This window comes from Loxodonta africana, chromosome 10, assembly GCF_030014295.1.
Source record: "Loxodonta africana isolate mLoxAfr1 chromosome 10, mLoxAfr1.hap2, whole genome shotgun sequence".
In the NCBI taxonomy this organism is placed as follows: Eukaryota; Metazoa; Chordata; class Mammalia; order Proboscidea; family Elephantidae; genus Loxodonta; species Loxodonta africana.
The window spans coordinates 101424899-101452607 of NC_087351.1; the positions used below are offsets into that span (position 1 = coordinate 101424899).

General features: G+C 43.2%; 1 protein-coding gene across 1 annotated transcript in view; it reads right to left on the reverse strand.

Annotated features, from left to right (window-relative positions):
• KCNK10 (potassium two pore domain channel subfamily K member 10) overlaps positions 1-27709 on the reverse strand; it is an 87360-nt gene that overhangs the window by 28598 nt on the left and 31053 nt on the right. Inside the window, exon 3 of the mRNA XM_003408807.4 lies at positions 23865-24025. Within this exon, the coding sequence (XP_003408855.2) occupies positions 23865-24025 (161 nt within the window). The remainder of the gene's footprint in view (positions 1-23864; positions 24026-27709) is intronic.

The following is a 27709-nucleotide window of genomic DNA, read 5'->3' on the forward strand; positions in this document are numbered from 1 at the left end:
GCACCCCTGGCACGGAGTGAATGGGGGCAAGAATATTCAAATATCCTGCAATGCAAGAGCCAGTTTCACAAATCAGAGAATTATCCCACATTTAGCATAAGATGTGAACATTCCTCTGAAAAAAAAAATCACATTTATAATTATCTGAGCCAAGAACCTATCCCCCTTTTGCATATAAACACAAAGTATTCTCTCAATGAGATGGATTGACAACAATAGCCACAACAATGCCCTCGAACATACCAATGACCGTGAAGATGAAGCAGGACCAGGCATTGTTTTGTTCCGTTATACATGAAGTCACCATGAGTCGAAGCTTACTGGATGGCAACTAACAACAAGATTTTTTGGACTGTTTCAATATATGCTGAATTATCCAGGAATACGACTCCAGCGTAACTGAGAGAAGGCTGAATTTTGACTTGTCAGAACCTTGTTGAGAGGTGAGCCCTGGTGGCACAGTGGTCAAGCTGAGTGTGGCTTGATGAATTGCTTTTATATGGCCTTTCTCACCACGGTTTGTGACCCTACAAAGTGATTGGTGGGCCTATGCAAATAAGGTGCTTGTGGCCCACCAGGGGATCGGACAGTTTGTTAACAATGCAAATAAGGCTCATGGAATCCTGCAGGGGTAGGGCCGTACAAATAAGGTGTATGGAAACTCAACGTGGGGGTTGGCCAGTTTTGCTGTCTCACTAGGCTTAAAAGAGAGCCAGCCCTATAGGGCAGTTCTCCTCTGTCCTTTAAGGTAGCTTCGAGTCCGAATTGACTGGACGGCAATGGGTTTGGTTTTTTGTTTTGTTTTTGGGATCCCAGAGCAGAGAGGGGACCTCACTATAATCAAGAAAGAAGAGCCAAGTGTGGAGCATGTCCTTTGGACCAGGGTCCCTGCACCGATAACTCCTAGACCCAGGAGACAGAGAGAGAGCTGTAACACCGGAGGTGGTACACGATGCAGAGGGACAGTGGCAGCAGAGCCAGGAGACTGGCACGAGATGGCTTGGTGGGCTTCCCAGCCCACAGAGCAAGGTGGCTACAGTGGGTGTGCCTACCCACAGTGCGAAAGAGCTGAATGTCTTCAAGGAGGAGGCTTCCTGGCAGACTGGGGTGCTTCCAGCCACTTATCAGAGGAGCTAAAGAGATTTGTAACACTTGATTGAGCAGGGCAAAGGCCTGGCTGGCCCAAGCAGCCCAAGAGACCCAAGCAGCTCATGAGGCCCAAGAAGCCCAAGGGGCCAAGCAGTCGAGGACTGAGGAGTCGAGGGCCAGAGAGAGACCTGCCTATAAGCACAGCCGAGAAGCTGTCTTGACCGAAGAACTGTATCCTGAGTTGTTCCTGATCCTGAATTGTAAACTGTTACTTCCCTAATAAACCCCACAATTGTAAATATTGTCTGTGAGTTCTGTGTGGCCATTGCAATGAATTATCAAACACAGCAGAGGAGTAGAGAATGCCATGGGAGGGATGGCTGGTGTCAGAACTGGTAAAAAGGTGGAGATATATTTGACTCCCACTTCATAGGAATCAGCCTTGGGCTGTTGATGCTGATGATTTTCCCTCCTTATGAAGTTACATGAGGTCAGTCGTCCCCATGCCATTTTCACAGGCTGCTAACCAAAAGGTCGGCAGTTCAAATTCACCAGCCACTCCACGAGAGAAACGCCCTGGCAATCTGCTCTTGTAAAGATTATAGCCTAGGAAGCTCTATGGGGCAGTTCTACTCTGTCTTCTAGGGTTGTTATGAGCCAGAATGGACTCAACAGTGCTGGGTTTGCTCAGGTTTGGGTGTTGAGCGATGTTCTCCATTTTGGAAAACCACATAGCTGGCAGCAAAGTCCCTTGTGGCATCACTGATACAACACATCTGACTCGGTCTGCAATTGGAGCTGTTGCATTCTACTTAAATGCAAGCAGCTGGCTGCTTCAGTAGTCTCTAGGGTTTCATGACTGAGTGCCTATTATTGAAACAGGTATTATTTTTATTTTAAATTACTTTCCTTTTATTTTTTCCTTTATTGTATAGCTAGAGGACAATATTGACTTTTTCAAAATTACATGTCTAGGTAAGTTGTACTATGCATGAAATTCATTTCAATGTAGAAAAGGGGCATTAATAAACACTGGTTATAAAAAGGAGTGTTGGATATTACAGGGTTGAGAACCACTGGCTAAAAGTAAATTGTATATTGTGTTTAAGAAGGTTAACTTGAGATATCTATACAATTACACTTATAGATATCTCCAGTTGAGATAAAAGTCCCTGTGTACAAAAACAGGGTCCCTAGGTGGTGCAAACAGTTAGAGTGCTCATTTGCTAACTGAATGGTTGGAGGTTCAAGTTCACCCCCAGAAGAAAGGCTTGGGAGTTGACATATAAAAACTCAGCCATTGAAAACCCTATGGATCACAGTTACACTCTGACACCTATGAGGTCACTATGAATCGGAATCAACTCCATTGCAACTCGCTTTGTGTGTGTGTGTGCGCGTGTATATGTGTGCACGCACACTTAAACGCCATTTGCAAAAAAATTCAGTGGACAGCTTCCCTACTGAAGCATCCTTTCATCAAAATAATTACACCTCAGAGGTTAAGCCCATTTTTCCATTGAGATTTATCTGTATACAATACTACTTTTGGTTACAAGGTTATTTTCTACATCAAAATGTATGAAGTCATGTCCAGCAATGTTTGTTCATTCATCAGGTATTGGTTTAGTGCATTCTGGCTTCCAGGCCCTGTGCTTGTTGTGGTTGTTATGTGCCATTGAGTTGGTTCTGACTCATAGCAACCCTAGAGGACAGAGCAGAACTACCCTGCAGGGTTTCCAAGGAGCAGCTGGTGGATTCAAACTGCCAACTTTTTGGTTAGCAACCTAGCTCTTAACCACTGCACCATCAGGCTAGCCCCTCGAATTTCAGCAGTGAATGGGTAGATGGGACTGATTCTCGCAGAGCCCTAAGTTAATGGGAAGGGCAGTTGCGTAATACCTGATTCCAAAAGAGTGTGATGAATGTTATTCTAGGGGTGCACGAAGTGCTGTAGGGAGCTGACCTCATTCAGAAAAATAGTTGCCATCAAGTTGATTCCAACTCATGGCGACTTCATATGTGTCAGAGTAGAACTGTGCTCCATAGGGTTTTCATGGTTGATTTTTCAGAAGCAGAGCACCAGGCTTTTCTTCTGAGGTACCTCTGGCTGGACTAGACCCCCCAACCTTTTGGTTAGCAGCTGACCATGTTAATTATTTGCACCACCCAGGGACTCCTGACCTCATCTAGGAATGAGAAAAACCTTCCCAAGGAAATGACATTTTCAATGAGACCAGAAGGATGATGAGGGGAGTCTTTGAAGTACCATAAATATCACACGTAAAAGCCTGGAGATAAAAGAGAGTGGCACATTCAGTAGAAACACACACACCCTTCGAATTTCCCCTGTGAAAGCACAGACTTCTCCCCAAACCGATCATTAAGGAGCTTAATCCAGGCAAGAATGTTAACTGTGAAGAACTTCTAACTTTTTATTAACTTGAACTTTTCCTGAAATTTGGTTGATTCATTCTTGGTTGCTCTCTTGATCATAGGAGAGGATTCAAATTCAAGCCACTTCTGGAAATATTACAGACAGATACATCTAGGGACAAGGACAACTCTGACTCATGGTGACTACATGTTTCAGAGTAGAACTGTGCTCCATTGGGCTTTCAATGGCTGTAACCTTCCAGAAGTTGATCATCAGGACTTTTTCCACAGTACCACTGTGTGGATTTGAACCGCCAACCTTTCAGTTAGTAGCTGAGGGTAAGTCACTTGGGCCACCCAAGGACCTTTATTAAATATAAAGGCATATCTGTGAGCAGCCATCTAGGACACTCCATTGGTCTCACCCCTTCAAGAGCAAGGAAGAATGAAGAAAACTAAAGACACAGGGAAATATTAGTGCAAAGGACTAATAGACCACATCTACATCTACCACAGCCTCCACCAGACTGAGTCCAGTAAAGCTAGGTGGTGCCCGGCTACCACCAGTGACTACTCTTGACAGGGTTCGCAACAGAGGGTCCCGGACAGAGCTGAAGAAAAATGTGGAATGAAATTCTAACTCACAAAAAAAAAGACCAGACTGGCTGGCCCAATAGAGACTGGAGAAACCCTGAGAGTATGGCCCCCGGACACCCTTTCAGTTCAGTAATGAGGTCACTCCTGAAGTTTACCCTTCAGCAAAGACTGAACAGACCCATGGAACAAAACAAGACTAAGGGGGCACACCAGCCCTGGGGCAGGGACCAGGAGGCAGGAGGGAACAGGAAAGCTGGTAATAGGGAATCCAGGGTTGAGAAGGGAGAGTGTTGTTGACAAGTTGGGGGGTTGTTAACCACTGTCATAAAACACTATGTGTACTGTTTAATGAGAAACTAGTTTGTTCTGTAAACCTTCATCTAAAGTACAATAAAAATTAAAAAAAAAAAAGAAACTTAAAGCAAAAAAAAATAAAATAAAATAAGGGCATATGATAATGAGATGGAAGGAACGTGACCATTTTCTCGGCAGGAGGCAATCCCATCCATGTTTAGACTCCTCCAATAAGGGCTCACGGAAACAGGTGTCACATATTTATACAGCCATCTGGACAGGTCCTCTTTCTCCTCTTCCTTGGAGAAAAGGTTGACAAGCCTCCAAAGGGTAAGTAGGAGAGAAATACACTTAATAGAAATAAAGATGTAAAGGGTTAAGAACAATTGAGACTTTTTCAAAGGGAGGCAGAGGCAAGAAGCAAACAGCGACGTCAAGAAAAGCGTGAACACCAAGGAGCAAGGATAACACCACATGGCACTTCTATATTTTACATTACCTTTGTAATGTTGACACTTGCTTTCTTGTTAACTTTGCTGCCAACTCTGTTATGATACCTAGCAAAATATGTTTTAAAAAAATCACACAGATGCTTTTTGAACTCTATCCCAAAAATCATACAGAAATTCCTTTTATTTTTTTATCTGCATGTTATGTACAACTTTGTTTCTCCTGGTTCCAACTCAACTGCCAATCAATGTTAGACTTAGAAGACAAAGTCCTGCTCATTGATATGAGATGCCCAGTACATCGATTTGAGCCTACTCAGTGGGAAGACAAAACCACCCCCACCCCCACCCTCCACCAGGCACATGGAGAAAGATTGTTGCTGTGGTTCACAGTAAATTCATTTCTGTCAAGGAACGGAAAAAACTAACAGGGGGGTCATTAAAAAAAACCCGTTGCCATTGGGTCAATTCTGACTCAAAGCGAGCCTAGAGGACAGGGTAGAACTGCCCCAAAGGGTTTCCAAGGAGCAGCTGGTAGATTTGACCTGCTGACTTTTTTGGCTAGCTGCCACAGCTCGTAACCACTGTGCCACCAGGGCATTGCTGGGCCCTAAATGGACCCATGGAGGCAACAATGTGGCAATGATGTGAAAGACGGCATTGGAGTGGAGAAAAACCCATCTTCCCACGGCCCCTTGTTGATACATGAGCAGCCTGGCATCTTTGGAAGGAGAGTCTAGCAATGCTTTGATGTTTTATAAAAATAAAACTGGCCCACGTGTTCAATATCTAGTAAGAGCACAGGCAAGCTGAGAATCAATCAGCATACAGCTAAAATAAATTCTTTTTTTATTTTTTGGTTACCTTTTTTTTTTTACTAGAATCTATGCAAGGGGTGGAATTTTATGGACACATCTGCATGAACAGTTGGGGCCAGGGAAGAGCCGCCAAGGGTGCACCAGGGTGTTCCCTACCCCACACCTCGCACAGATGGAATGGCAGAGGCACACTCAGTCAAGCCTCATAGAAGCAGTCTGCCTATATTCTTCCTTTCTCACCTGACTTTCAAAAGGGCTCATCGAGTCACGGCCAGTGCCTGCTTTCCTCCTAGGGACAATGGCTGAAGACGGAGTTTTGTCCCAAGCCTAAGCACTGCCCTGCTGCCCCTCGGACTCCCTTTGCTAGGTGGCATCTCTTACCGCCCTCTTTCCTGCCCCCTCCGCTTCTCCACTCCCACACACACCCTGCCACCCCCAGGAGGGGTAGGGCAGAGGGCAGCATCAGCAAACATCTCTTCTTCATTGGGTTTGTCCAAGGGCATTGCATTGCCTGCACAGCCTGAGCACATAGAGGGGAACCTGGTCCATTTCTCTCTAGTCTCCAGTCAATTCACAATCGATAAGTATTTACATAATACCTCCCAATATGCTTAGCACTGAGCAGGCACTTCACACGTGCAGGAAGAGAAGGGCATAGTCCTTGCCTGCAAGGCCCAGAAGCTTAGTGGAGGAGATGAAACAGTTAGCAACACAAAACTAGCACATAATTGAAGACTTGGGTGATGCCAAATATGTTCTCATTGTTGTTGTTACTGTTAGGTGCCATGGGGTAGATTTCGACTCACAGTGACTCCATCTAACAGAGTAGAACTGCCCCATAAGGGTTTCTAGGCTATAATCTTCATGGCAGAAGGCCACCAGGTCATTCTGCCACAGAGCTGCTGGGTGAGTTTAAACCACCAACCTTTCAGTTAGTAGCCAAGTGCTTAATCATTTGTGCCACAAATACCCAAGCTAGAATTCCCAAGTGCTTCCTCGGGACTCCCATAGCTAACAGTGTACATATACTAACAGTAAATAACATTTACTGAGGGCCAACTGTGTGCCAGACATGCTCTCATGCATCCACTAAGTACCAAAGGAATACTAATTACTATCATCCCCATTTGTCAAATAAGGAAACTGAGGCAGAACCCAAACTCACAGGGGTGGTAAGTTGTTTGTTTGTTTGTTTGTTTGTCTATTTGTTTACCAGCTGCCATCAGGTCAACTCCAACTCATAACAACCCCAGGTATGCCAGAGTAGAATTGTGCTCCACAGGGTTTTCAATGGCTGAGTTTTTAGAAGTAGGTCTCCAGGCCTTTCCTCGGAGGTGCATCTGGGTGGGCACAAGCTTCCACTCGTTCCGTTAGCTGCGGAACACATTAACCGTTTGCACCTCCCAGGTAGATCACTGAGCCCGTGTGGCTTCAGAGCCTGCCTGACCTAACCATGTATCATTCTGCACAATATTACAGGCACTGGTCTTTATACATATTTGTTTTCCCCACTGCCTTGCCATCCCCTTAGGAGAAAGTACTGTCCCTTGTTAATTGCCCATACCCCCACAGTGTTAAGAACACAGAGGTGTTATCTGATAATTCCTTATTATATTGACCTGGGGACAGTAAGGAGTGGTGACAATAGGGAGCTGGACTGGGAATTATTATGGGTGAATAGAAAGAGTTCAGAGCAGCAACAAGACCAGGTGGGAACCGGGCTCATCAATACATAGAGGTCTGGGTCTGCCTGGCATGGAGCCCCCCTCTCTCCCACCAGCTGTCTGTCAGGCACAGCCGGAGCTGAGGAAGCAGGGATAGAAGCTGGTAAAGCAGACACAGCTGGAGGTGAGTGCAGGAAGGGAGGGCAGGTGCAAGAGGGAGGCAGCCACCAGGCATGGCCAGGCCTCACCGAGAGAACGCAGCTGTAGAAGCAAGCAGGACTTAAGTCAGAGAGCATTTGCTCAATGCTGTCTTTGAACCTATAGAAGTTGAAGCAGGCTCGAGATAACTCCTGAGATTACCTTACATGAAAAGAGAAGCTCTTTGAAATAGTGACTATAACCAGGGCAAAAATGTTATTTCCAAGGAAAAGAAAAAAACCAGAGAGATATGGAAACAAGGAGCTGGTTTGAAAAGTCTGTGTTGCTCTTCCCATTTGTACTCAGCTTGTCTGAGTATGGAACCCTGGTGGCACAGTGGTTAAGAGCTGGCTGCTAACCAAAAGGTCGGCAGTTCAAATCCACCAACCACTTCTTGGAAACCCTATGGGGCAGTTCTACTTTATCCTATAGGGTTGCTATGAGTCAGAATCAACTGGAGGGCAACGGGTTCTGTCTGAGTATTGAAATCCCTTTTTAACATAAAAAAAAAAAAAAATTCCGAGTCCTACATGATAATAGAACTTTTGGTACCCACTGACTAAGAAAGCTTATAAAGACAAAAATATGCTACTAATTCAGGAATCACCCTTTAAAATGAATGTAAATGAATTACTGATGACAACGCTTGCATGCATTTAAAAAAAGGGTAGTTAGTATCTATGAGATGGAGACAGGTTTTTCTGTCTAGCAGCACCACTTGATGCAGAAAACAATTCCCTGATCCTTTAAAATAACGCTGCAGGCCCCTGGGAACTCCCCACCCACAGGGTGAGAATCCAGCTCCATACCAGCAAGTGACTAAAGTTCAGCAGTCACCTTCCACGAGGTGGTGCAAGGCCATTAAGTAAAAAACACCACAACGCACAAATGCAGCTCGCCTCAGAAAATAAAAGACAACGTGTTTTCCCCAAGAAAACACAGGTCGTATCTCCTCTAACAGGAATGCAAGTTTCCTTGGCTGGATTCGATTCTGGGGAGTGTGGTGTGTTGACAGTCCTTCCTGACATGAAGCCCATCAGAGCCTGCTCAGCAGTGTGGCTGTAATATGCCCCATCCTGCCGCCACCTCCCAAGGAAGCTGCCTTTTTGGGGCGAAGGTTCCAGAACACTGGTACCCCTCAGTAATGATCTATTCTAAATACACTTTCCCATTTCTGAAGCAAAAAGACCTAGAGCCATTCAGAACTGATCCATGACAACGCACAAACCAGTCACCCCATTTACGAATAGCTCAGTCCCTCCTCCCCAATGCAAACACCTAGCTCCACGATGGTCAGACATAACAAGGGTATCTCTCAACTTCCAGAATCCTAATTCGTTGGAAGGTACACCAGAGTGGGGTATTGCTTCCTTGTGGAAGTGACACCAGCCCTTTTTGATAAATGTGTTAAAAAAAATTTTTTTAAAAACCTTCTGATTTTCAGTTACATAGTTCTACAAAAGAGCAAAGGATTATTATTCTACTAAATCAGTGCCCTCCAGAGGAACCTGACTAGCCTGTGAAAACTGGTGATGTAGGGTGAATGTACAAAATAATCCACCTATTAAGCTGATTTTATGGTACTACTAAAAAGTGGGGAAAAAGAAAACCTGTCACCACGAATCCATTCTGACTCATAGCAACCCTATAAATGTGCGCGTGCTAATAAAACTCTTGGATTACATTCATAACTCAAAAATACTGGAAGTTTTAGCAGTGCTCAGAGGCCAATTTATATCGATAAATGCACACATACAAAAAGAAGAAAGAGCCAAAAGCAGAGAACTGTCCCTACAACTTGAATAAATAGAAAGGGAGCAACAAAAGAATCCATCAGGCACCAGAAGAAAACAAATAATAAAAATTAGAGCTGAACTAAATGAATTAGAGAACAGAAAAACAATTGAAAGAATTAACAAAGCCAAAAGCTGGTTCTTTGAAAAAATTAACAAAATTGATAAACCATTGGCTAGACTGACTAAAGAAATACAGGAAAGGAAACAAATAACCCGAATAAGAAACGAGAAGGACCACATCACAACACAACCAAATGAAATTAAAAGAATCATTTCAGATTACTACGAAAAATTGTACTCTAACAAATTTGAAAACCTAGAAGAAATGGATGAATTCTTGGAAAAACACTACCTACCTAAACTAACACATTCAGAAGTAGAACAACTAAATAGACCCATAACAAAAAAAGAGATTGAAACGGTAATCAAAAAACTTCCAACAAAAAAAAGCCCCGGCCCGGACGGCTTCACTGCAGAGTTCTACCAAACTTTCAGAGAAGAGTTAACACCACTACTACTAAAGGTATTTCAAAGCATAGAAAATGACGGAATATTACCCAACTCATTCTATGAAGCCACCATCTCCCTGATACCAAAACCAGGTAAAGACATTACAAAAAAAGAAAATTATAGACCTATATCCCTCATGAACATACATGCAAAAATCCTCAACAAAATTCTAGCCAATAGAATCCAACAACACATCAAAAAAATAATTCACCATGATCAAGTGGGATTTATACCAGGTATGCAAGGCTGGTTTAATATCAGAAAAACCATTAATGTAATCCATCACATAAATAAAACAAAAGACAAAAACCACAAGCTCTTATCAATTGATGCAGAAAAGGCATTTGACAAAGTCCAACACCCATTTATGATAAAAACTCTTACCAAAATAGGAATTGAAGGAAAATTCCTCAACATAATAAAGGGCATCTATGCAAAGCCAACAGCCAATATCACTCTAAATGGGGAGAACCTGAAAGTATTTCCCTTGAGAACGGGAACCAGACAAGGATGCCCTTTATCACCGCTCTTATTCAACATCGTGCTTGAAGTCCTAGCCAGGGCAATTAGGCTAGACAAAGAAATAAAAGGTATCCGGATTGGCAAGGAGGAAGTAAAGTTATCACTATTTGCAGATGACATGATCTTATACACAGAAAACCCTAAGGAATCCTCCAGAAAACTACTGAAACTAATAGAAGAGTTTGGCAGAGTCTCAGGTTATAAAATAAACATACAAAAATCACTTAGATTCCTCTACATCAACAAAAAGAACACCGAAGAGGAAATAACCAAATCAATACCATTCACAGTAGCCCCCAAGAAGATAAAATACTTAGGAATAAATCTTACCAAGGATGTAAAAGACCTATACAAAGAAAACTACAAAGCTCTACTATAAGAAATTCAAAAGGACATACTTAAGTGGAAAAATATACCTTGCTCATGGATAGGAAGACTTAACATAGTAAAAATGTCTATTCTACCAAAAGCCATCTATACATATAACGCACTTCCAATCCAAATTCCAATGTCATATTTTAAGGTGATAGAGAAACAAACCACCAATTTCATAAAGGGAAAGAAGCCCCGGATAAGCAAAGCATTACTGAAAAAGAAGAAGAAAGTGGGAGGCCTCACTCTACCTGATTTCAGAAGCTATTATACAGCCACAGTACTCAAAACAGCCTGGTACTGGTACAACAACAGGCACATAGACCAATGGAACAGAACTGAGAACCCAGATATAAATCCATCCACGTATGAGCAGCTGATATTTGACAAAGGACCAGTGTCAGTTAATTGGGGAAAAGATAGTCTTTTTAACAAATGGTGCTGGCATAACTGGATATCCATTTGCAAAAAAATGAAACAGGACCCATACCTCACACCATGCACAAAAACTAATAACTCCAAGTGGATCAAAGACCTAAACATAAAGACTAAAACGATAAAGATCATGGAAGAAAAAATAGGGACAATCCTAGGAGCCCTAATACAAGGCATAAACAGAATACAAAACATTACCAAAAATGATGAAGAGAAACCAGATAACTGGGAGCTCCTAAAAATCAAACACCTATGCTCATCTAAAGACTTCACCAAAAGAGTAAAAAGACCACCTACAGACTGGGAAAGAATTTTCAGCTATGACATCTCAGACCAGCGCCTGATCTCTAAAATCTACATGATTCTGCCAAACCTCAACCACAAAAAGACAAACAACCCAATCAAGAAGTGGGCAAAGGATATGAACACACACTTCACTAAAGAAGATATTCAGGCAGCCAACAGATACATGAGAAAATGCTCTCGATCATTAGCCATTAGAGAAATGCAAATTAAAACTACGATGAGATTCCATCTCACTCCAACAAGGCTGGCATTAATCCAAAAAACACAAAATAATAAATGTTGGAGAGGCTGCGGAGAGATTGGAACTCTTATACACTGCTGGTGGGAATGTAAAATGGTACAACCACTTTGGAAATCTATCTGGCGTTATCTTAAACAGTTAGAATAGAACTACCATACAACCCAGAAATCCCACTCCTCGGAATATACCCTAGAGATACAAGAGCCTTCACACAAACAGATATATGCACACCCATGTTTATTGCAGCTCTGTTTACAATAGCAAAAAGCTGGAAGCAACCAAGGTGCCCATCAACGGATGAATGGGTAAATAAATTGTGGTATATTCACTCAATGGAATACTACACATCGATAAAGAACAGTGACGAATCTGTGAAACATTTCATAACATGGAGGAAACCTGGAAGGCATTATGCTGAGCGAAATGAGTCAGAGGCAAAAGGACAAATATTGTATAAGACCACTATTATAAGATCTTGAGAAATAGTAAAAACTGAGAAGAACACATACTTTTGTGGTTACGAAGGGGGGAGGGAGGGAGGGAGGGAGGGAGAGGGTATTTTATTGATTAATCAGTAGATAAGAACTGCTTTAGGTGAAGGGAAAGACAACACTCAATACCTGGAAGGTCAGCTCAATTGGACTGGATCAAAAGCAAAGAATTCCCGGGATAAAATGAATGCTTCAAAGGTCAGCGGAGCAAGGGCGGGGGTTTGGGGAACATGGTTTGAGGGGACTTCTAAGTCAATTGGCAAAATAATTCTATTATGAAAACATTCTGCATCCCACTTTGAAATGTGGCGTCTGGGGTCTTAAATGCTAACAAGCGGCCATCTAAGATGCATCAATTGGTCTCAACCCACCTGGAGCAAAGGAAAATGAAGAACACCAAGGTCACACGACAACTAAGAGCCCAAGAGACAGAAAGGGCCACATGAACCAGAGACCTACATCATCCTGAGACCAGAAGAACTAGTTGGTGCCCGGCCACAATTGATGACTGCCCTGACAGGGAGCACAACAGAGAACTCCTGAGGGAACAGGAGATCAGTGGGATGCAGACCCCAAATTCTCATAAAAAGACCATACTTAATGGTCTGACTGAGCCTAGAGGAATCCCGGCGGCCATGCTCCCCAGACCTTCTGTTGGCACAGGATAGGAACCATGCCCGAAGACAACTCATCAGACATGAAAGGAACTAGACAGTGGGTGGGAAAGAGATGCTGATGAAGAGTGAGCTAATTATATCAGGTGGACACTTGAGATGGTGTTGGCAACTCTTGTCTGGAGGGGGGATGGGAGGATAGAGAGAGACGGAAGCTGGCAAAATTGTCACGAAAGGAGAGACTGAATGGGTTGACTCAATAGGGGGAGAGCAAGCGGGAGTACAGAGTAAGATGTATGTAAACTTATATGTGACAGACTGATTGGATTTGTAAACGTTCACTTGAAGCTTAATAAAAGTTAATAAAAAAAAAGCTAAAAAAAAAAATACTGAAAGTTTTAGATACAGGTCATCACGGAGTAGATCTAAAGAATCACAGAAGTTTGGGTGGCCCCCAAGAGCAAAGATATAAAGTATTTGAGTTAATAAAACACCTGTGACCCTAGGAAGTGATCAAGTCTTCAATGGGCAAGGCCTATGAGATAATGAACATTCAAAAAAAATTTCTAGATAGTTTCCTCTATTGGGTCAAAATTTCCAACCACTTGCTGTGAGTCGATTTCGACTCATGGCAAACCCATGTGGATCAGAGTAGAACTGGGCTCCATGGGGTTTTCAGTGGCTGATTTTTCAGAAGTAGATCGTCAGGCTTTTCTTCTAAGGCACCTCTGGGTGGACTCCAACCTCCAACCTTTTGGTTAGCAGCCGAGTGTGTCAATCGTTTACAACACCCAGAGACTTCCCAAACCGTATAGACCTCTCTGTTCTAAACCCACCTTCACATTAATCATGTGGCAGACATAAGCAAAGCACCTTTAAATTCCAGGTCAATTTCCAAGAGAACACCAGGAAAGATGTGTTTGCTAATAATGAACCAGATTTAGGGGAACAAGGAGCCGTGGTGGCGCAATGTTTAAGCATGCTCGGCTGCTAACCGAAAGGTTGCCCCATCCAGCAGCCCTACAGGAGAAAGACCTGGCAATCTGCTCCCATAAAGATAACAGCCTAGAAAACCCTATGAAGCAGTTCTACTCTGTCACATAGCGTGGCTATGGGTCAGAATCAACTCAATGGCAAGCTGAAATTGACTTTACGGCACCTGACAACAAGCATTAGGGAAACAGAGCAGGTCCATGGAGAAGCGGCACAAGCTATGGTCCAATACAAGGCAGCAATAAAAAACCTTTGGAAGGCAGATAAAGAAAGGGCCAATGTTAACTTTTTCTCAACCGGCCGTCTTTATCTATCCCAGGTCTTAATAAACCTTCTGTGAATCCTCTTCTGAACCATCAGATCCTATCCCTAAGTTACAAGAGAAAGAAGGAAGACAGGATAGTGGAATGGCTGAACCCCTGCGTGTGTTTGGTGCAGGGGCCTGGCTTTGGAATCTTAGCTGTGTCACTTATGAGCTGTTTGACCTTGGAGAGGTCACAAAACCTCTCTAAGGAAGTACTCCGATCGTGCAAAATTAAGGACAATAATGGGAGGTTTGTTGGGCAGCTTACTCTAGTTAAAGCCCACAGTGCAGTGTCTGACATACAGTACACCCTCAAAACACATAAGCAACTAGTATTAATATTTCTACTTCAATACTCAGATGCCATTGAGACTCCGTTTAACCTCAACCAAATCCTATTGGTCAATGGCAAATTCAAAGTTCTCTACAAAGGTCCCTATGTACAAAAGTTCACAGATGCTCACACATAATGGTTCACCTCAAAGTAGCCATCAGATTCCCGGAAGTCACCTGAGATCCAAGTTCGCCAGAAAGAAAAACAGAGGCTCTATTAAACTACCTTAAAAATGTTTAAATGTTAAACATTATTCAGGCAGTATTTTACGTAGTTATATTTTAGGCCTGTTACTCAGACTTTGCTAGCTTTACTGTTTATTAAAAAGAGTGAAGATGTCATTTAAAGGCCATTATAACCTTCTATAGCGATCTCAGACCACAATAGGAAACAGCAAAGGGGCACCAGCCAGTTATTAAAGAGAAGCCCAGAAAGAGGGTGAGCAGTATATTAGATTAGTCTTTACTGGATCAGCTGAAGTTCCTGCTGAGATGGTTTGCCTATTGAAGATAATAGTAGAACGAGCCATTTTCATGTATACTCATCAGGGTCAAGCCCCCAGGCATTTTCCCTTATTGATGAGAAATGATCTTACTCCCAGATTATAAAATCTCCAAAGCCCTCTTTCAGGGACCATAGGAGAGAGGAGGGATGGAGCTGACACTGAAGAACTGGCTGGGACCATTGCTGGAGAGAGTGAGCCCGTGTGGAAGATTGCCCAGGGGAGCAGAGCATATGCCTAGGGCCTGGGGGGCAGGTAACCCTGAACATCCCATTAAAACAGTAGTTCTTAACCAGGGCGATTTTGTCCACTAGGAGGCATTTCACAATGTCTGGACATATCTTTCGTTGTCACAACTTAGGAAAGGGGTGCTACTGGCATTGAGTGGGTGTTGTTGTTGTTGTTGTTGTTGTTGTTGTTGTTAGGTGCCGTAGAGTCATCTCTGACTCACAGCGACCCCATGTACAACAGAACAAACACTGCCCGGTCCTATACCATCTCACAATCGTTGCTGTGTTTAAGCCCATCGTTGCAGCCACTGTGTCAATCCACCTTGTTGAGGGTCTTCCTCTTTTTCAATGAACCTTCTCCAGGGTCTGGTCTCTCTTGATAACATCAGACAATGTTCATCTAGTGGGTAGAGGCCAAGAATGCTGCTAAATATCCTACAATGCACTGAACAATCCCCCACAACTAATTATTCAGGTCAAAATGTCAGTAGTGCCAAGGTTGAGCAACCCTGCATTAGAGGAAGGGAGAAGACAAGGGGATGTTCATGGGAAACTGTGTCACGGGCTGTCATTAAGAGATGCTGTGCAATCTGTTTTGTGGATCTCATTTACGTAGTTTCATCTCAAGCAAAGGAAACCCACATTCCAGGCCTATCATTTAAGCAAGGCAATATACCTAAGCCAATTTAAAAGGGCCCTGGTTGATAAAGCCCTAAAATTATTTGCCTTTTTTGCATTTCAAAACAATTACCCCTCCGCTCTTTTTTAGTCCCTTAGGGAAAATAAGAAAGCAATTGCTTACGCTAGCTCCAGGGTCTTCTCTCTGATAAAAATAAACTGCTCACATTAGCCATGTAACAATAACCCTATCAAGTTGTCAAGATTTTGTAATATGATTATGTCATCAGGGAAGATCAACTGCTAGAAAAAAACATCAGGCTTGGTAACACACGGGACCAATGAAAGTGAGATGGATTCATGCGATAGCCACAAGAGATTCAAACGTAACAACGACCACGAAGATGGCACAGGACTGGGCAATGTTTCGTTCTATACATAAGGTTGCCATGAGTCAGAGCAGACTGGACATCAACTAAAAAACAACAAATACATGTATGTGTGTGTGTATAATATACATATATTAAAAAAAAACATGTTATTATATATGGAGCCCTGGTGGTGCGGTGGTTAAGAGTTCAGCTGCTAACCAAAAGTTCAGCAGTTCGAATCCACCAGCCGCTCCCTGGAAACCCTATGGGACAGTTCTATTCTGTCTTACAGGGTCACTATGAGTCAGAATCGACTCGATGGCAATTGGTTTGGTTTTGATTTTATATTACATATCTGTATGTATTTCAATCACTGTCATGTTATAGAGGCAGACACACAGACACACGAGCATGCTCATGAAGTTGTAAACTGAATTTCAATATCACATCTCGTCTATACTACTGAAAGGCAGCCACGTTTTAGACCAAAAATCCAGCCCAATCCCCCTGCCTATGTGGCTACAGCACCAGCGTGCATGGCTGAAACGTCAATGAACACCTTCACTGATAACAGGAACTGGAAGCTCAAGTTGAACCCACAGAGCTAAAAATAACACCCAGTTTCCAAAGCAGGGATTTTTATCTCCTTGAAATAATAAAATACTAATTATTTTATTATACTATTATAAAATAATAATTTTAAATTAACTCCTTTGCTGCTGGATGCTAGCTCAAGGACACCTTGTGAGAAACAGAGCCTCCTTCCAAGTGTGCTCTTCAACGTCTTTCTGTGACACATGCCAGGCATGTGGCAGGGGCCTCCGAGAGTCTTTGGCTTCCACCGACCTCCCCCTTGCTGCAATCCAAAGTGATTGATTAGCCCACTAATCAAACATCATGAGCAGATTGAGACTATCTTTACCCTGTCTTAAGCATTTGGCAGGCTCTCAATTTCCCCAAGTAATCACGGCACCAATAACTCAGGATAATGTGTTCTTATTGTCGGCAACACCCAGACTCCTTTGGCTCCAAAGGCAAATAAACATTTCTGCCTTATCATTGGGGGAAAAGGCCAAAGAAGAAAAAGAGTGTCTGTGAGTTTCAGAGGGAATATCAGAAAGCCCACTGATCGGCCACATTAAAAAGAAGCAGCTGCTTCGTACCAGCCAAAGTCCAGCTCAGAGCCAGTAAGTAGGATCCAGTCGAAAATGTGACCAGTTCTCCTATAGCGTCCTATTGAGTGACAGCCAGCCTGATCCAGCAAAAGAGACAGCCCACGGCAGGGGAGGAAGAGGCTGTCCCTGAAGCCTGGTGTCAGCCGCTTAATCCCAGATAATTACCCTTCGTTGCTAATGGTTCAGATTTCCCCTGGGAAACTCAGGACACATTATTTTTACTTTGTGTTATTGTCACGGATTGAATTAGTCCCCCCAAAAATGTGTGCATCAGTTTGGCTAGTCCATGATTCTCGGTATTGTGTGATTTTCTTGTATGTTGTATATCCTGCCTCTATGATGTTAATGAGGGAGGGAAGGATGGGATGGCAGTCGTATTAGTGAGGCAAGACTCAACCTACAAGATTAGATTGTGTCTTGAGACGATCTGTGGAGATATTAAAGAAAGAAGCGAGCAGAGAGACAGGGGGACCTCATACCACCAAGAAAGCAGCACTGGGAGCAGAGCATGTCCTTTGGACCTGGGGTCCCTGTGCCTGAGATGCTCCCAGACCAGGGGAAGATGGATGACAAGGACCTTCCTCCAGAGCCAACAGATAGAGAAAGCCTTCCTCTGGAGCTGATGCCCTGAATTTGGGCTTGTAACCTACTAGACTGTGAGAGAATAAATTTCTCTTTGTTAAAGCCATCCACTTGTGGTATTTCTGTTATAGCAGCACTAGATGACTAAGACAGTTATATAAATATTTATAAATCATTTCCATAACTCAGTGTGGAATGTTCCAAGTTGGTTTCATGGTGGATTAATGTATCCAATAGCAAGTATCTTCCAGCCCGCTGGAAAGGTTAAGGTAGGATTACTGGTTCTAGTCCAAGGCCCTGCTACCAAGTCACTGTGTGGCTCTGGGCAAGTCACTTAGCAAATCATGGCCTCCATTTTCTCAAATGTGAAATGAGTGAGTCTCACTACAATACCATGCCTCAAAGAGTGATCTGAACCTAAATTCCAGGGATGCTTGTCACCTGGAAATGGGACTCAGGGTAGGTCCCAGGCAATGCACACATGACATTACTTAACCAGTTGTGGTCAATTCCAATTCATGGCAACCCCATGTGTGTCAGAGTAGAATTATGCTCCATACAGTTTTCAATCGCTGTAATCTCTTAGAAATAGATCGCCAGGCCTTTCTCAAGGAAAATCTGGGTGGACTCAAAGCTCCACCTTTCAGTTAGTAGCTGAGTATGTTAACAATTTATACCACTCAGGTACTCCTTGACATTACCAAATGGCTCACCAATTTTCTCATCCTCCCCTCTTCCTGGATGCTGAACAACACATTCCACAGCCCCCTCTGCAGCTGGCCCATAGTTCAGACTAAAGGGCTGTAACTGAGGTAAAGCTCTTAAGAGCAAATGCAATGCTCCAGTTCTCTTCCCCTGCTGTTGCAGGTCCTAAAGCCTGGGGAGTTGCCCAGACCTGGTAGGACAGAAACTAAGCCTGTGCTGTTTGTGTTGCCATAGCATAAATCTCCTGACTTATTCAAGGATCCCAAAGGCCACCTGATTCTCTGGCAGGGGGTGTGGGGGAGAATAGCTTCCCTACCAGTGGCCTATGTGGCTAGCAGTTAGTTGACATCTGTGGCAGATGCTGTCATTTGCTTACCCCAACTTCTTTGCTAGCAGAATTCTAATTTTGTTCATAACAGCAACGTGTTCAGCCCCAGGCAATGAACCATCATTTCTCCAAGTCAGGGAATCTCAAACTTTAGTAGGTATCAGATTCACCTGAAGAGCTTGGTAAACACAGATTGCTGGGCCTCAACCCCAGAGTGCATTTCTAACAAGTTCCCAGGAACATGCTGATGCTTCTGGTCCAGTGACCACACTTTGAGAACCACTGGTATAGGCCAACCTTAGTAATCTCAGCCTCCTTTGTCAGACACTCACATTCCTAACTTCCCCTGTAGGATGGGGATTGTCATGTTACACAGTCCGCTCAATGAGACATAAGGAGAAGTCTGCAAAGATTTTTTTCCCATAAAAGGAGAGCCCTTTTGTCTTGCCTTAAATGTTGGTGCATGAAAACATGGTTTTGGGTCCTGCGGTAGCCATCTCGCAATCATGCTGCTGAAAAACCAACATGCCAAGGACAGCAGAGCAGAAAGAGAGAACAAACCTAGCAGACCTGACATTGTGGAGCTAATGCGCCAAACCTGGAGCAATTTACTTCCAGGTTCCTTGCTATGTGAGATAATTAAGCAACTAAATTCTTATTCCACTGTTAATCGGTGTTGGGGAGAATGTCCATCTTCCTGGCCTCATGTTCCATGTAGAGGGGCTTTGGCTAGAGTAGCACTCTGGACCTCTCTCCCTGTCACTCATCCAGGACAAGTGACTTGCATGGTGATTTTAGCACAAAGGATGGAGCCAGTTCGACTCAGCCCCCTTCTTCTCCCAATTGGAGGCCATCCGCCTACAGAGAGGTGCACTCTGCTTTTCCTTCCACAAACTAGCAAGGTTAGTGGGGTAGGCTCGGCCTTTATGGAGGAAGTCTGGCTTCTGATGACTGAGTGGGTGAGGAAAGCAGCATTTCTAAAATGGTCTCCCAAAGATGTTCCCCCCTACTCCCATAACTATGCTATGTTATATAGCCCAGTTGACCTAAGATAGGAGGATTATCCAGGGGGGCCTGATCTCATTGCATAAGCCCTCAAAAGCAGAGAGCTTTCTCCAGCTGATGGCAGAAGGGACAGAAGGAAAGTCAGAGAGATTCAAAGCATGCGAATTATTAGATGCACCATTGCTGGCTTTGAAGATGGAGGGACCATGTGCCAAGGACTGCGGGAGGCCTCTAGAAACTGAGAATTACCCGCCCACTCCAGTGACAACCAGTAAGTAAACAGGGACCTCAGTCCTATAACCACAAGGTACTATATTCTACTAAAACTTGACTGAGCTAGGAATCAGATTCTTCCCCAGATCCAAAGCCCCACCCAGCTGATACTTTGATTTCAGACTTATGATATTCTAAACACAGTACTCAGCCAAGCCCACCCAGGCTTCTGACCTACAGGACTGTCAGATGATAAATGGATGTTGTTTTATGCATCTACACTTACGGTAATTTGTTACACAGCCATAGAAATCTAATACAGTGATGACCAAAACCCAAACCCGCTGCTGTAAAGTCCATTCTGACTCATAGTGACCCTATAGGACAGAATAAAACTATCCCCCATAGGGTTTCCAAGGAGCAGCTGATGGATTTGAACTGCTAACCTTTTGGTTAGCAGCCGAGCTCTTAACCACTACACTACCGCAGTACTGAAGTCTTTCTAATTCAGGGGCGAAGTGGTCAGTAAGGTCTTTTGGCCTCAGAACTAAAGCCACATTCTCCAATCAGCTTATCAGCAATAAAACTGACATTTTGGTCTCCATCTGACTCCATGGTCTATTTCTCAGTTCATCCTGAACTTCATAGGAGAAGAAAGAGTTTTTATTTATTCATCCCATAGAAGCTTCAACAGTCAGGCTTTGTATCACTCTGCTGTCAACAGCATTCCTAAGTAACACAGCACCCCCCAGAAATTCTTAAAATGAGGCTCAGGACTTGGGATGTGTTAGAACGAATGAACAAGGTGCCTCAGGTGACAGACTGGTACCTGGAAGGTTGATTTTATCTTGTATTTTTGGAATTGTTATTGTTATTAGCTGCCGTTGAGTTTATAGTGACCCCATGCACGAGGGATCAGGGACCAGGCCTTTGTGATCCACAGGGTTTTTATTGAGTGATTTTTCAACATGGATCATCCAGTCTTTCTTTCTAGACTGTTTTAGTCTAAAAGCTCCACTGAAACCTCTTCGGCCTCATAGCAATACTCAAGCCTCCACTGACAGACAAGTGGTGGCTATCCTTCAGGTGCATTAGCTGGGAATCAAACCTAGGTCTCCCTCACGGAAGGTGAGAACTCTACCATAAAACCACCACCATTCCCTATAAATCCTCCCTTCCCAAAGGGTGAGAGAAAGCGTAATAGATGAGACAAAAGGCTTATAGCAACTACTCAGCAGGCAAAAGGGAAAAAAATGAACCTTCCCCATGAAGACTGAAAATTCACAGCCTTGAGCTTGTGTTGGCGTATGCAAAATCCAGTTTTCAAATAATCAAGGAAGAGTGATTGGCTGCTTAGAAGTCGTTTGAATGAATAGCAAAGAGCTTTGAGATTTTCTACTAAAACTTTACATGCAGCAAGCAAGCTGCCATGGGATCGGTTGCTTATATACCCAGGAAGTGCACTTACATTACTCCTGGAATTCAGTCACCCCATCCTTCCAACATTCTGCCAATGAATACATTGTGTGCTGCCAATTCGATAATATAAGGCTGTCTTGCCTTCCTAACAGACTCCCAGTCTTTTGATGGTACTACAAGAACAGAGTGGGCCATTCAGCATAAAAATGAAATGTGAGATTTTAAGGCTCTGTCTCAGAGCCAATTGAATGATCCATTCGAGAGACAGCCTCAAGAGGAAAGACAACAGTACTCTCCACTGGTAATTTAAAATTCATTAGGGAAGATTTGGTTCCCAAATTTGATAGCAGGCATAGTCAAACTGATTGCAACCTCTTCGCTCATTTAGAACACAGTAATTAAAAATGTTTAACTAAAGGAGATTTCAAAGGCTTTCAGTCCAATCCTTTCTTTCTAAATATGAGGAAACAGATCTAGAGAAGCTACATAAAAATAAACAATCCCAGATTAGTCATTTCTCCGTTTGAATCCTGTTCTGAGTGTTCAATACGCCAGAATCATCTTTCTCTAACTTGGAGGGCTACGAAGACACCTCCAAAAAGTTCAGAAAGGTTTTTGGAGACAGAGTTGCCAGGTCTGGTTGAGGGAGATGGGAACATCTGAGAAGCAGAGCACTGAGCATCAACTGTCTCCATGGTGACCACTGAGGGGCCCAGGCGCATGCTCTAGTGAGACCAGCTGGCCAGCCAGCACTTATGGGGCAAAGGTTGTCAGATATTCTAGAAAAACTCACATGCCACCACCAAGCTACTCAGATGAAACATGAATGGGTGTCAATCCTGCTAAGCAGTGCTTTATTTGGGAGACAGACACGTAGCAGCTCTGAACTCTTGTGTGGCTGACCCTGTGCCAACCCCTTTTTGTACATTATTTTATTTACTCATCATCAAAAACTTATAAAGTAGATTCAAATTCTATCCCATTTTTCTGATGACTAAACTGAGGCAGCTTACCCAGGGTGACTGAGCTTATAAGTGGTGGCTCCTACCCAGTTGTAGTGCCCTATTCCCGCCACTCAAACGAAACCTCTGAAACACTTCAGTTAGGGATCTCCTTGGTGGTTCAAACCCACCCAGCAGCCCCATGGAAGAAAGACCTGGTGATCTGCTTCTGTAAAGATTACAGCCAAAAAAACCCCCTGTGGGATTGCCATAAGTCAGAATTAACTCAATGGCAACAGGTTTTTGTTGTGTTTTGCTTTGTTTTTTGTTCTCTTCCTCTGAAGATAAGTATACACCATGATACCAGAGACAGACAGACTTAGGAGGAAAGTTTAAGAGTTCTTGTCTCACAGAGAAAAAAGTACAGCTTTTTTTTTATCTTTACTCGTCATTGCTAGATTCTGGAAAAGATCTCCAAATGTCATTTCAAAATATTAAGTCATCATCAGAAAGAATCCCCTGAAGAATATTCAAAACACTTGAGAATTGGATCAATAATGAGAAAAAAAAAGAACAGAAATGACTTTACACTTAAGAAAAACAAGTGTTCTGTTAAATCATATGAATGGGTGTGAGTTAAAGGGTATTGGGAGCCCTAGTCCAGTTGTATGTACTCCACATGCCTGACACTGATGCCAGAAAAGCCATCTTTAGTAAATAAACATGAGTTGACGTTTTTGTCTATTGTTTAAAGGTAAGTATTCCCAAGAGGAAAAAAAACACTAAGCCAATAGCAATCATCAACACCTTAGTATAAGTTAGTATATTGGTATACTATAACTGAGTGAGCACTCAGCAGTGGGACGGGAGAGAGGGCGAGGCCATGAAGAAGAGGCAGATGTAAACACAGAACCATGAGAAGATACGCTTCTGTAAGAGCTCTTAGATGCCAGGATTTGTCTGAAAACACTGAGCTTGGAAATAAAATGGCATGAAGGAGTTCCAACAGCAAAATGGATGAATTTACAATTCTCTATCTATTGCAAATACACTAAGGAACCCATTTTCCACCTCAAGGAGAAATTTAGTATGCTTCACTTCTTCAGAAAATATGTATTGGAAAATCCATACTTTACCCTCTTGTGTTGAGATTCCAGCAATACCACTCCAAAGTAGGAAGCTACTCACAAGAAGGAAGTGTAGACACAGTACCCATGACTTCCATTGGCCAAAACAGAAAATACCATCATGACATTCAACTATACCACTGGAAGCATATCTGATACAACACCTTTGATAATTCCTTCTGGATCCCATCAGGCTAAAGTCAATTGGATCACACTGGTTAGGTTTAAATAGACGCAGTACTCACTCGAAAGACCTTCTCCACTCTTGCAATGCTTTTCCCAAAGATGGTTCCAAGTTGGTCTCCAATTCCAGCCAATAAGAAACCAAAGAGTGGAATTCCAAAGATGGCATATAAAATACAAAAGATTTTGCCTCCTTCAGTGCTTGGAGCAATATTCCCATACCCTGGTGAGAAATATTAAAGAGAGGGAGAATGGTAAGGTGACAGAGAGATCAGAATATTGAACCAAAGAACCCACAGACTTCTCTTCTTTAAAAAGTTCTATATAACCACTACTTCATGAGCCTTAGGGCACAGAAATTCATCTCAAAGGCTCTGAGATGTTCAGAACATCCTTCCATTCTTCTCTGCTTGCGAATAGTCTCAGAGAGAACCTGGCTCTTTATATGTTCAGTTAGATTATACTTTAGAAAATTTGTAGTCACCCAGAATTGTAATTCTGATGGAAAATGGTATCATCCTTTTCAGAAGGACCAAACGTCATGGACTTGACTAGACATGTCTGGTTTAGGGAGCCCTGGACAAATCTACCAGCCGCTCCTTGGAAACCCTATGGGGCAGTTCTACTCTGTCCTATAGGGTCGCTATGAGTTGGTATCAACTCAACAGCAACGGGTTTGGCTTTTTAGGGGGCTTGGATGTCTGGGAAGTGTTCACCACTGCCTTTTTTAGATTTGAAAGGGCTTCTCCTTTACCATTTTACCCAGTGAGCACCCCTTCTACCTGGACCAATTGGCTGTCTTCAACATTTGTCTTCCTAAGGTAATGGGTGCTCTGGCTTAAGGAAGATATGTGGCTTAGCACAAATGCTGAAGGACCTGTGAACCATAGCGCCCTAACCTGGGAAGCCAGAAAAGAGGGAAGACACTGTGCCTCTTTTCCGCACTGACAGCAATGTTGAGATCTGCCTGGGTCTCTTTCTCTTGACTGGGAACTCCACACCATCTTTGAGTTCTGCCTCTCCCCCTACCCTCTTCCTGCACACATCCTTAGATGAGGGTGATCAGATGCTTAATAAATGTTTGTTGAGAGATTGGATGTTTAAATATGAGAGAGTCCTTTTACAGTCAAGTCAATTAATAACGTATTTCAAACGGTGCTTTGCAAACACCAACATCTGCATTCTTCAGAGTTTTGCAATTACATTAAGTTACATGTATTTTGAGTGTTGGGCCTATTCTATATGGATGGCGCTAAGGAAAGCTTTGCTGGGGAAAAAAAGACTTATAGCATTACCACAATTTATATAGATGAGAGTCTAAATTAATTGATACGCATTTTCATGCCAATTAGTATTACAATATTATGCTAACTAGAGTCTAGAGTGTCACCTAACTGTTCTCCCAAGCTAGGTTAACTCATGTAGAACCTGTTTCTGAATCCATCCAGTGGGGCCAGTTATTGGGTTCATGGTTATTGACGTGGGTAAAGAGTAATGTTATACAGTAAAAATAATGCTAATACTATTATAATAGTGGATCCCTGGTGGAGCAGTGGTTAAGAGCTCGGCTGCTAATCAAAAGGCCGGCATGTTCGAATTCACCAGTCACTCCTTGGAAACCCTATGGGGCAGTTCTATTCTGTCCTTTAGGGTCGCTATGAGTTAGAGTCAACTCAACAAAAATGGGTTTGGTTTTGGGTTTATTATAATAGCACTAATACTAAAGAATAGTAAAGAATAATGTTGATGGTTGGTCCATCATTCACCCCCCTCTGGGTCTGGAAAACTCACTGTTGCTTCCTGCCTTTGGGAATGAGTCACCTGGCTATTTTCCTTTTGAATTTTCTGTTCAAAATCGATCATTCAAACCTTTTATCACAAATTATCTAAACTACAGTTTCCATTTCTTAACTAAGTGTTCAGGCAAGCCTTCCTAATCTTGCATTTCTCTTACTCACCACCGGTTCAACTTAATTCTACAGAGAAAGCTCTCAGAACTTTTTCCAGGCACTTTCAGGAGCTCGGACAAAAGCATTGTCTAAGCATTGCCCTCTAGAATGATCTGGTTTACATTAACATAACCCTATTGATGTGCCAGAGCCCTGGTGGTGTAGTGGTCAAGACCTCAGCTGCTAACCAAAAGGTCAGCAGTTCCATTCCACCAGCTATTCCTTGGAAATCCTATGGGGCAGTTCTACTCTGTCTATAGGGTCGTCAGGAGCTGGAATCAACCCTATAGCGATGGGTTTTTTAATTGCTGTGCCTGCACAGCTTAACTCTGTGCAGGTTTATGGTGACTCCTGGAAACTTTCCAGCGGCTGGGGAAAACATTTAAAACGCTTGCTTGACTGTCTCATAGCTGCCTGGTTATAGTCTGGGAAGAGAGGTTTCCTGTTAGTCTGTGTGTCTCAGAAAGAAATAAATTGCAGACACAGGCAGACAAATCGAGGCTTTAAACCTGCTGAATAGGCACCTTATTACTCCTGACAAGTGCTGCACCTCTTCTCCAGCTTTCAGAGAGGATCCTCCCCACCTCCCGGGCACAGTACAGTGCTGATGCAACATCTCCCGTGCCATCCAAGGGGCGGGCGTGAGAAGTGAGAAGACAGAGGCTTCAGCCCGGATTCTGACTCATACTACCTGGTTGTCCTTAGATGCACTTAACCTCTCCAAATCCTAATCTTGTTATTGGTTAAATTGTATCCCTCCCCCAAATACATGTTTGAACCCTCACCCATATATATAGGCATGTAATCCTGTTTCGAAATAGGGTTGACTTTGTTATGTTCGTTTGATCATACGTGAGTAGAGTGGTTCTAAATCTAATCACTTCTTAGCTATGAAAAGAGCAGATTAGATACAGAGACACACACACTTGGGGGAAGACAGATGCCACCTGAGAATCACCAATGAACCAAGGAATACCCAGGACTACTGACAAGGAAGGAATCGACAAGGCCAAGACTATCCCAATACAAAGGTATCATTACCATCATTGTCGTTGCTGTTGTTGTTATTACAACAACCAGCTGCTTATTAGTTCAGTTTCACAGACTAGAACTCTAAAATAAAATTAAAGCCAAGGCCTTGGCAGGGGCAGATAACCCAGAAAGCAAGGTAAGCAGGAGCTTACTTGTGCTTACTTACTAATCTGTAGTGAACAATTTCATATGGGTTTCCCACATCATGTTGTAGATCGCCAGGCCTCTGTCTTCGGAGGCTCCTTTGGGTGGAGTCGAACTTCCAACCTTTTGGTTAGCAGTTGAGCATGTTAACTGTTTGCACCAACAGGGACTCTGACGCCTGTGCTTCCACTTGCTATTTATCGGCCAAAGTCAAATCTTCGCTAAACTATATGCAGTTCGAGAGCACGAGCTCTAGAACCAGACCATCAGGGTAAGCAGGCCTGGCTTTATGGGCACATGCCCTGTGCAGTAACACAGGGCCTCACACTTTGCGGCTGTTGTCTGCTGTTGCCAGCCTGGTATTCTTCACAATTTTTTAACAAGGGACAGTGTTTTCATTTTGCACTGGGCCTGCAAATTATGTAGCTGTCCTGATGAATGGAGCTATGCTCCATTGCTTGTAAATGTGAGATACTGAGGAGGTTGCTGAAATTCTCTGCCTCTCAGTTTTCTCATCATTAAGATGAAGCCGATATTAGCAACTAACTCATGCTGTTAATGTGAGGATTAAATGAGATTATGTGCCTGGCACCTAGTCAGCAGCACTCAGCAAACGTCAGCCATAATGATTGCTATTTCCAAAGCCATGGGGTAAACATCCAGTCCAAGTGCTGGGTAAGCCAAACACCAACCTAGGTACTTTTGCAGCTACAACCGTTAATTGAGGCTGCCAGGAATGCAACAGAGTCACTGGTTGTCACATGGGACCTGACCAGGTACTC